Source organism: Balaenoptera borealis (genome assembly GCF_965194805.1).
Source record: "Balaenoptera borealis genome assembly, chromosome: 6".
Lineage (NCBI taxonomy): Eukaryota > Metazoa > Chordata > Mammalia > Artiodactyla > Balaenopteridae > Balaenoptera > Balaenoptera borealis.
The window spans coordinates 20893415-20904962 of NC_138863.1; the positions used below are offsets into that span (position 1 = coordinate 20893415).

At 47.4% G+C, this 11548-nt stretch overlaps 1 protein-coding gene across 4 annotated transcripts in view; it reads left to right on the plus strand.

The window, feature by feature from the left end:
* MARCHF4 (membrane associated ring-CH-type finger 4) overlaps positions 1 to 11293 on the plus strand; it is a 102880-nt gene extending 91587 nt beyond the window's left edge. For 2 of the 4 annotated variants that reach the window (XM_082397676.1, XM_082397677.1), the window contains one exon: positions 10833 to 11293. In XM_082397676.1, the coding sequence (XP_082253802.1) occupies positions 10833 to 11200 (368 nt within the window). In that variant the 3' untranslated portion in view covers positions 11201 to 11293. The other 2 variants (XM_082397678.1, XM_082397679.1) reach the window with 2 other exon arrangements.
* The last annotated feature ends 255 nt before the right edge of the window (positions 11294 to 11548 follow it).

Consider the following 11548-nt stretch of genomic DNA (forward strand, 5'->3'; position numbering starts at 1 on the left):
TGTTCCTGAAACTAGGGAATATTAACACAGAGATGAATGAGACACAGTCTCTGCCCTCAAGGAGCTCACAGTCTACAAATGAATCACAGCATAGCAGGAGTTTTACAAGATATAGAGGAAAGTAGAACAGAGCAGAGAGCAATTAACTCTCTCTTGGAGGTGTCCAAGAAGGGTTTCTAAAGGAAGGAATCCTATTCTTGAGCTAGTTTTAAAAGATATGTCAAAATTTATCCAGAAGAGTGGAGAAGAACTTTCCAGGCAGAACATGTGTAGAGACACAGAGACATGCGAGAACAAGGTGTGCTTAGGAAACTTTGGGCAGATTTATATGGCTCGGTGCAAAGAGCCAGGGTGGAGAGGTGGGTCATGGGGATGGGGAGGTTGGCAAGAACCAGATCTCACAGATCACGAATCATGTGCTAAGCAGCTCAGACTACCCTGCTGGTGATGGGGAGGGATTGATAAGATTTTATACAGAGAAGAATTATGATCAGATGTGTGTTTTAAAGAGACAGCTCTGGTAGCTGTGGGGAGGATGGATCAGAGCTGGACAGACTAGACATTGGGAGAGGCCAGCTGGAAACATGCTTGTAATAGTCTGAGCAAGAAGGAAAGAGATGCAAAACAGTGGCAATGGGGAAGAAGTGTATGGGATGACCTTGAGAAGCACATAGGTTGTGGACTTGATAGGACCGCCTGAACTCCTTCAGGCAAGTGGGAGCCCCGGGGCTCTGGCTTGAGTGGGGACCATGCGCCATTGCTGAGCATGAGAATGGGGTGGGCAATGGATGAAACAAATGGGAACCAGAGTATATCTCTTCAGCAAAGGCAGCAAAAAAAAAAAAAGACCATCCTAAACCTAAAATCCAGGCAGAGAGGCAAGAGGCAGTTGCTAAGTCAAGAGTTTGCAGTAGAAGAGATGCAAGACACATGGAAGACATTATCTGCAAAGAGGAGAATGCAGGGTCAGGAAGGTGTCTCTTTGCTGGGGTAGAAAGAGGGAAAGGCTTTCTTTTAGTGCACAGGTGGTCCTCTCCTGTGACACAGAGGAAGAGGTAGAGGGCATTGAACCATTTCTGACTATGGCTGATAACTGATGGGAAGGGGAACAGGTAAGGAAAGTAGGCAGTTGAGACAGATTTGGAAGGCAACAATTCGAGGTGTTTGAAGCTGTGGATTTTGAATAGATAACTTAGGAGGAATGTTCAGAGAGTAGATGACTAAGGACAGAGACCTGGGGAGCATTAAACACTTAAGGGATGGAAGGAGACAGAAGATGAGAAAACAGCAGGAGGGACTGAGCCACAAAACCCAGAGTGCTGGGTCTCCGAAGTGGCAGGAGTGGTGCCACATAATGGTCTGGGACTGCATATTGCTCAGTTTCTTACTAACCTTTTGACCTTAAGTGATTTGCATAACCTCTCTCTGCTTTTGTTTTCCCATCTGTGAAATGGGCGAATAATACTGTCTTCAGAGGTTTGTTGGGAGGATTGAATGAGATGGCACATGTAAAGGAGCAGACACTTATACGTATCAGTGGCCAGGGTAGGAGGTACTTGGTCAGGGTAGATTTCCCTCGAGGTAGACACTCAATAAAGGTATGCCCAAACAGTTAAAACCTGAATCCAGCCACAGCCTGGAGAGCCTGACCCAGAGTCCTCCCATAATTGAGAATCTGCTATTATTTGGAGCAGTGCCTCTTCCGGAAGGTTGTGGCTCCCTCACCCGTGTCCCCTCAATGAGCAGATCTGATTACATCGAACATCCTCTTTCCACCTGCCTTCTCTTCCGTCATCTCTAATGACGCTGTCTTCCCTGGCAGAGAAGTTGAAAGAGCTACCCAGGAAACAAATGGGACATTCTCTGCTCCAGTGGGTCAAGTTATTAGGATTTAACAAGAGCAAATTAATTAAGGTCTCTGGCACCAAAAACATTTTTTTTTCACTCCACAGACCCAAGAGATTGGCCACCAAGAAGTCAACTCTGCAAAAATGAGGACCTCATCCTCATCATGTTTGTTTTTCACTTGTGAGTGAAATGGGGTCAGGGTAACGAGAGTGAGCAAGATTCTGAAACTGCTCCAAATCTTTAAAACAGTGGGCTAGGGTAATTGATGAAACTATAGAAAAGGTTTTGTTAAAACTTCCTCTGTGTGCAGTATACTGAGTAACTTTCCTATGATTTAGAGGTACCTGGTACCTGCCCTCTGAGATAAAGGGATTCAAATCCCAGTTTACAGCAAGTGGGCAGGGGGTGGGGGCAGCAGGACTGTGAAAACATTGTTTTTCAAACTTAATTTTAATTCACATGAACAAAAAACACATATATACCGCAAGGATTCCTTCCCTCACTCCCTACTTCTGGGTAGAAATGACCTCACCTGTCAAACCTCTTAATTCCCTGATTAGGAAACTGAAAATATGGAGGAGGCAGCCTGCTGCAGCAGAAGAGACTAGGAAGCAGGAGACCTAGATCTGATGAGCAGATAAGCTACCAGCTACCTGTGTGACCTGGGGCAAGTTACTGCCTCTCTCTACAACTCAGCTGACTTACCTATAAACTGAGAGGGTTGAACCTCATAACCTACAAGGTCCTTTCAGGTCTGACATTCCAGGATTTTTGAATTACTTCCGTTGTGAGAGGTCACTGACTCTCGGAGGCTGGCAATTGTGACTGCGGGGATTGCCAACACTGCTGGGCCAGGCCAAACAACCCGTAAGCATCAGCCACAAAAATGGGCCAGACGATGCTCAGTCCATGTTCTGTTACCTGCATGTGGCTTATCCAACTTTCTGGATTAACTGTTAACTCATATCCCCCCACCCCCTTCCTTAAGCACCTCCCCTCCATCCCCCTACCCCCGCTTCCTGTGCATGGTCGCCCTTCTCCACGCCTGAGCTGCTGGATGCTTGGAGGATGAAGATGACCGATTTAGAAGTAGACACGCCAAGCAAGCGCTGTCCCCCTCCAAGGAGACCCCTTGGGAGGCAGTTCAGTTATTCCAGTTATGCTGACAGGGCTCAAATATTTTAGGAACAGCTCTTAGGAACTGCCTTCAGTGCCTGCAGCGCATTTTGGGACAGATTCAGAAGTGGCAAGTCTGTCCATTGATGGTGGGTTTGTGGCTAGAAATAGCCACAATCTGGTAAATAAAGTGGATGCTCAAGCCAGCTATTATATTTTGGAGACCACGTGAAATGTGTCATTGAGCCACAACTGCTTTTCTCTGTGGCCCCTAATCTAGCACTGAAGATATTTTAGTTAGGGTAACTCCGGTAGATAGAAAAAAAGTAAGCCCCCAAATTCAGTGTTTTAACCCAGCAGAAGTTCCTGTCAGTGGGAGGTTCTCCTCCACACAGTGATTCAGGGACCGAAGACCCTTGCATCTTGTGGCTCCACAGTTCCTTAGGCTTTTGAATCTTTTATCTCCATCTAATAGAAAATACAAGAGAGCATGGATAAGGTGCACGCGTGCGTGCGAGCGCACACCACACACGCACACATACACTTTTCCCCTCAGTACCCATTTCTTAAATCTTGGCTTGACTCATGCTCACATTCAGTGCCAGGCACCTAGCTCCACCTGAGTGCAGAGGGCTCTCTGAGCTCAGTTTCCTGTTCTGTAAGGTGGAGGTAATATCACCTCCTTTATTGGGTTTGTGTGATAAGTTGACCATATTTGCAAAGCCCTTTTAGTGATAGGACATAGTAAGCATTCAATAAATATTGACTCTCATCACCAACACCATCATCACCATCACCATGACCTTCACCATCACCACCCAGCATGGCTGAGAAATGCAGTTCTGTTAGTATCTGTCCAGATAGTGAGAGCTCTAAGCCTCATAAAAAACCCACAGGAAAAAAAATCTACAGTATCTTAGGGCAGAGCTTCAGAAACACACTTCCAGGTATGGACCTCTCAATTACACCAATGCAAGGATATTTGGGACATGTGTAGAATCAGCTGGTTTCCAGAGCTCCTTTCAGGTCTAGCATGTTATTCATCTATAAGCAATGACTGAGGATTGGGGAGGACACTTAGGAGACAGAAGGACAGGTGCTTCTCGCTGGGAACGGGGTTGGCAATAAAGGAGGAGGAGGAGGAGATGTGAGTGGGCTTTTTCTGTCCTGTAATTTCCCCCAAACAAACAATATCATGTGGCATTGAGTGTAAATGTGTGCCCAGCACAGTGTAAGCATCAGCATGCAGGATTCATTACCTCATTTAATCTCATAACTACCCTATAAGCAAGGGGATAGCAGCCCCCACTTTCTGATGAGGAAACTGAGGCTCAGAAAGAGGAATTAACTTACCTCAAGCCACAAGGCTAGTAAGTGGCAGGTACTCTGAATGTTCAATACATGTTCATCAGTGAGTTGACCCTAAATTGTGGGACCCAAAAGTCTTTGGGTCTAGGAGAGGAAGTATCCATTTCTTCAGCTGCCTGAGCTTTTCATGTCTGTCACATCTGGAAATAGAGTATTTTTTTAAATTACCTATAGCTCTTTGATCAAAATTCGGAGCCTTCCGTGAGGCAGTAGGTCCGGATAAGGACCATGTTCTAGGCAGTGATGCTCAAGTGTGGTCCATACATCAGCATCACCTGAGAGCTTCTTAGAAATGCAAATTCTTAGTCCTCATCCCAGACCTACTGAGTCAGATTGTCTGGGGGTGGTGCCCAGGAATCTGTGCTTTCATAAACTCTCCAGTTTGAGAAGCACTGTTGTAGAGTTAGTTGTCTGCAACCTTTATGCCACTTAAACTAGGATACTAGTCGGGGAAGAGGTGAGGGTGGGAAGCAGGATTTGGTGTCACTGAGGGGACCAGAGCTCTTCTCTGCATACTTCTGTCAGCCTTGGCCTATTAACTCCGTGCATCATGGGAATCTGTTTTTTGTTCCATCACATGTGCTCATAGAAACACACAGTAGGTTCAGGAAATGCTAACTAAACAGAATTAAATTGTATCTCACCGCTATGGACACAGCAAGAACCAAAGGCCAAAATTCAGCAGCGGAGGATTGGGATGCCACGTCAGGGAGAACTCCCTGACGGTGCTGTGGTGAGTTAGGGGCACGGCAGCTGTGCAGGCAGGACAACCTACTCACGATGGCCGCCTTCCCTCCCATCCTCATGGGCCGAGCGAAGGGCCATTTCAGCTGGAGGCTCGGGAATGACAAATGAAGGGTTCCGACATCCTATGGAGCCTACAGGAAGAGGCCCCCTGAAAGATGGAGAGACGTGAGAAAGAGGAAGGCAGCAGTTCTTCTCGAACTGTATCAGTGAATACAGCCCAGGGTTGGGCACCTTGTTAGGTGGTTACTAGATAAATTAAATCGAAAACCCCAGAAAGGGACTCAATCAAAATGTGTTGAATTTCTGCTATTGCCATGCATTCTAATTTTCTATTTTGTTTTTCTACTACTTCTCCGCCTCCATTCACCAATAGCCTTCTTTCCTCCTATTCTAACTTTAGTCTCTCTTTCTCTCTATCCATTTTCCCATTCATCTTCTTTCTCTCCCATCTCTTCAACTTTGCCCACTTGACCTGTCCCTATCAAATGAGCCCCACCCATCGTCCCTCATTAAAAAAAAACTCTGCTGCTCAAGGAATCGATAAGTAATCTGTAGAGCAAGAAGCAGAGAGAGGGCTCGGGAGTGGATGCGAATGAGGTAGTTTGTGCTTTTCCAACTTTGGCAAACAAGCATTATCTACAAAAACAGGTGCACCTTCCTTCCCTTCAGCCATCTATCCATTAAAATGGTTTAATTATTTCCTGAACACTAGACAGATAATGAGGAGGTAGCATTCAGACCGAAAATTTAAGCCACCCTCTTCAATCAGCGTAAAATTGTCTGATTAAGAAGCTAATTAAGAATCTAGTGTAGTGACTCTTATTGGAAAGAGTGAGTTAGTTTGGGGCTTCAAAAAATCCTGATACCCGCCCCGCAAAGGCCCCTATGTCCTCCATCATCACCAGGGCTTCATTAAGCTCCCAATACCATATTAGCTGCCCAAGCCTCAACCATATCTGACCCCTGGCCTCGAGGGGCTTACAATCTAGAGGAAAGAGCATAGCAGTGTTCGAACAAGGCTTGTGAAATAAATGAACAAGTGAGCACTGCAGTACCAAGGGTGCACAGGCATGTATTCAAAAGGTTGAAGGAAGCGATGAGAGTTGGCACATTGGGAGAGGGTGAGAAAGTGGGCAGAGAGGAAGTCTCCTTGTCCAGAACCAGGCAGGAGATCAAGGGGTCCACAGGTGGTCCAAAGGAGATTTATGAACCCACTAAAATCATAAAGACAGTTCATGTGTCTGGGTTTTTTTCCAGGAATATGGTCCTTAGCTTTCATCAGATCCTCAAAGGGACACATGATCCAAAGGATTAGGAACAACTGGGCTACAGGGAGACTGTCTCTCCTTCAGTGAACCCTCGAAGACCTGTTGCACAAAGTACAATTTTAGGAGCTGTTGGAGTCCTGGAGGAAAGAGTAGCAGTGGGTGGCTGTCTTGTCTCCTAGAATCACAGCGTGTTGGAGGTTGAAAAGGCTTTGAGATGTTCCCATCCAGTCTCTTTGCTTGACATGGAGTTGGCTGGAGTGACTCATTGCTGTTTGCTCCTATGAATCAGCTCTTCCTCGCAGGGGACACACCAGCTGCCCCTAGATGTACAGTGCTGCAAGAGAATCCCACTGTACCTCATCCCCAGTCATCTCATTCACTGTTGAGTCCAGCCTCTCAAACCATCTTCACCATATGGACAATCATCCCTTTCCTATTTTTCTCATCCCTTTACTGGCCCTTTCTTCCCAGCCCTTCCACATGCCCTCTGGACCTCATGGTCCACCATTGGCAACCTCTCCTCCGAGTGTTCCTTTCATCATCCTTTAATTGAAATAAAGCTGTCTCCTGAGGACATTGTTTCTTGCATGGCTGTCTTAAGTAGTGACTGCTTTGTCTCCAGTACACTGTACCCTGGGGGCCTGGAGCTGGGGCCGTGTCCTCCTTGCTCCCCATTACCATCTCCAAACTGCCTCTCTTCCTTTATCTTCCAGAAGCCACAGCCCCTTTGAAGTGAATGTCATCATACATCACCAGCCCTTTTCCCTTCTGGATGCTGCTGGCTGCTGACTGCCTGCTCACTGCTCACATCCCCTGTGCACCTGGCTCACACACTCCCTCCCACCACACCTGTCTCAGCATCTCTGTAGATCAGTGGTCCTTGGAAGAGGTGTTGCCATCCCCTAGGGGGCTTTTTGCAAATGTATGAGGTTTTTGGTTTGTTTTCTAAAGTGGTTGTGCCCCAGCATTTATATTGAAATTTATATTATCGTGTTATAAAATGACTTCCCCTTTGTTTTTCTTTACATAATCTGTTAGGGCATTATATTAGTTAAAAAAAGAAACCATAGTAGCTTGGATTATTTTGTAAGTTTCATTTCAGAACAGAAAAGGGGATATTAAAATATATTTGTTATAATTTGTTATAAAAAGGGGGCATTTGGTCTGACAGAACTGAGGATGGCTGATGCAGATAATCTATCCAACTCCCTGCCTTCCTCATTATTCCGAAGAACTTTCCCTCCAGCCCACCTCAGCCCCATTCAAGTGGTCACTCCCTAGTGCTCATCACCACCAAGAACCACATCCCTTCAAAATCTGGATTTAAACATTCCACTCTCTGATCATCACCCCCTATCCTTGTAGTTCACCAACGCTGGCAATTCTCCAAATTCATAGAAACCTCTTGGCATTGACCCTATCACTTTCCACTTTTCCATTTTCATGATTCCTTATCCCTTTGTGTTCTTACTTCCCTCCTTCCCGGTCTAGACTCCATGGGCCAACGTGATAAACACCCCCTTTGCAAACATCCATAATTCTCCTGTCCCACTCTCTCTCCTGCCATACTTACCTGGAAAGACAGTCTATGCTAATTAAAACCACCCAACCAATGACTAGACCCACTTTAAACTGTGGCCACAAATCTCAAATAGGTGCTCAACACTGTCAGATAATTCTACCACCTCTCCCTTGTAAATTCATCCTCTCACTCTGCAAGATAATTATTTTCCACCTTCTCTTCTCCCCACAAATCTTCAACACTTCCTCCCTTATCCCTTCCCACCTTAGCTGATGACTTCATGGAAGAGAAAGATGCACTTGGATGAGAACTACCTGATTTTCCCACTATTGCCTCTTTCCTCCTACCTCCTCTGTGCCCACCAAGCTAATTTCATCCTCATCCTCATTTCACTTGAGCTGACCTCTCAACAGCATTTCAAGGGGTTATCACACGCTCTTTCATGAAACATGTCCTTCTCTAGACTTCTGGGTCTCCACACTTGTTTGTCTTGCTTCTACACCATTTATTGCTCCTTCAGAACCTCCTTTCCTGGCTCTGCCTCCACCAAACCTCCATATTACCAGAAGCTTCAGGGCTCTGTCATGGGCCCTCTTCTTTTGTCCGTCTACCTCTTCTCCCAGGAGATCTGGGCCATTCCTAAGGCTTCAGATTCCACCTCTACACTGATGACCTCCATCACCAGGCAAGACCTCTTCCTAAGCTTCAGAATCATATGTCCAACTGCCTACCTAGCCCTTCTATTGAGATTCCTATCAGGTGTCTTAAATTTACCATAACCAAAATAGAACTATTAATGAATGTAGTAGGCTGAATAATGGTCCCCCAAGACACCCAGGTCCTAATCCCTGTTAATGTTACCTTATATGACAAAGGGGACTTTGCAGATGTGACTAACCTAAGAATCTTGTAACAGGTAGAGTTTCGTGGATTATTCAGGTGGACCCAATGTAATCAAAGTGTTCTCATAAGAGAAAGGCAGAGGGAGACTCAATGACAGGAGAGGAGTAGGAGATGTGACATCAGAAGAACAGGGCAGAGTGATGCAAGGAAGTGGCAAGGAACACAGGCAACTTCTAAAAGCTGAAAAAAGGCAAGGAAATAGATTCTCCCCTCAAAGCCACCAGAAAAAAAACAGCCCTGATGACACTTTCACTTTAGCCCAGTGACACTGATTTTAAACTTCTGATCTTCAGAACTGCAGGAGAATACATCTGTGTAGTTTCAAGCCACTGAATGTGTGACGATCTGTTACAGCAACAATTGGAAACTAATACAGTGGCTGCCACCACCACACAGATCCACACCCCTGACCCTCATGCCCACCACACCTCAGTCAATGACACCAATACTCATCTAACTGCTGAGGCCAGAAGCTTCAGAGTTGTCCAGAGTTTTCTCTTGATTCACCTCACCTGCCAACAAGTCTGTCAGCTCTACCCCCAACATACATCCTGACTCCAGTGGCCTCTCACTTCCTCCGCTGCTACACCTTAGTCTAAGCGGCCATCATTGCCGAGTTGCATCACTACATCACTTTCTCGGTCTTCGGCATCTACTCTTGTCCCTCTTCAGTCTATTGTTTCACAGGAGCCAGGATGGCCTTTCTGAAGGGTATATCAGACCACATCGTCCTCCTATTACAGCCCTTCAATGGCTTCCCCTTATACTCAAGATAGAATATAAGTCCCTTGCCATGGCCTATAAGGCCTTACCATAGACTGGCCTCTGACCCCCATCTCCCTGCACTGCCCCACTCATTCACTCATTCCCTGCGCCCTGGCCACACTGACCTCCTTTCTGAGCCGGGTGCCTTGCATTCCCACTTCCTGGCCTTTGTGCCTGCAGTTCTTACCACTAATGTGCTCTCTCTCCAGACTTTGCGTGGATCCCTCCTTCCCATCATTTAAGTCTCAACTCAAGGGAGTTCCCTGGTGGTCCGGTGGTTAGGGCTCGGCGCTTTCACGGCTGTGGCCCAGGTTCAATCCCTGGTCGGGGAACTAAGATCCCACAAGCTGCGTGGCCCGGCCGGAAAAAAAAAGAAAAAGAAAAAAAAAGAAATTAAGTCTCAACTCAGATATCACCTCCCTCACAAGCCCTTACTACCGTCTCCATCAAACAGGACTCTCAGTGTCTGCAGGCAGTGGCTATTTCCCCCTATTTTATCTTCCTCATAGCATATGTCCGTGCCTGAAATAGTCTTATTGGTTTGTTTCCGTGTCTGTTGTGTGTCTCTCCACTAGAATGCCAGCACTCTGAGGGCAGGACCCTGCCTGTCCTGCTCACTGCGCTATCCCTAGTGCTTAGCACATAGTAGGCACACAATTAATATTTAGTTTCCTGGTTGTCTGACATAGCTCGTTTCTGACTCTACACTGCCCCTGGCCAATAGAGCCATGCCAAAGTTCTCTCCGCCAGCAATGTGTGTATATTAGTAGCACTGGGCTTGTTGTTAAATAGCCGAGAGGTAATCAGTGGAATTTCGGACATTCAGCAGGTATGGAATGACCATAGGGTTTCTTTTATGGTACCTTTGAAGGCACAGGATTCAGTCAACATCTGCTAAGTGCCAGGTGCCACAGATACATGGCAGAGGGAGTAAAAGATATTTGTATTACGCCTTAATGGACAATGAATTTGGATTTTGTCAGGCCAAGGAGTAGGAGGGGTAGAGCAGAGGCAGGCAAAAGCACTGCATGTAGGTGCCCGACTATTTCATGCCCTCGGTGTGGTGGCCTTCCACATACTTCCAAAGACTCGTTGAGCCTAGAAATGTAAGGATGGGTGCCATGTGGCCCAGAGCTGAAAGGTAGGTTTGAAAAGAACAAATCAAACCAACATAAATCTGGCTTACCCAATGCCTATACTCACTTATAAACAGAGGGAGACCGGTTTCTCCCGGCAGCGGCAGCGAGCTGCTATCTCTTACTCGCCTTTGTTGTTCTCTTCTCCCTGCTGCCCAGGCCTCATCATTCATGAGGGACCCTCCGTGTACCGCATCTTTAAACGGTGGCAGGCTGTCAACCAGCAGTGGAAAGTGCTGAACTATGACAAGACGAAAGACCTGGAGGATCAAAAGGCAGGAGGCAGGACCAACCCCCGGACCTCCTCGTCCACCCAGGCCAATGCGCCCCCCTCCGAAGAGGAGGCTGCGGGCACCCCTGCCCCTGAGGAAGGCCCTGCCCGGGCGGCCGGCCACCCCTCAGGCCCTCTGTCCGATCACCACTGTGCTTACACCATCCTGCACATCTTGAGTCACTTAAGACCTCATGAACAGCGGAGCCCCCAGGGCGGCAGCCGAGAGCTGGTCATGAGGGTCACGACGGTGTGAGAGGAGAGACCTGGGAGGGAGCCGTGACCACACACGCACGCACAGGAGCGAGGAGAGGAGGGGCCGGGGAGGGCCGCCCCTGACAGGACGCCATCTGGGGAGCAGGTGTGGGGAGGCATGGAGGCACCCCAGGGGCCAGAGGGCAGGCGCGGCGGGGGGGGGGGGCGGCGCTCGAGGAGCCTGGGGGCAGGACTGGAGTTGGAGGGAGGCTGGTGCTGTGAGCGGTTTCGTGATCTCCAGCCAGGCAATACCATTCTCCAACAAGCACGAGGAAAACCAATACAAACTCAGCAACGAAGTGCAATACATACTGAGCCTAACAAAACACAACAGCAAAGGCACCCAGAG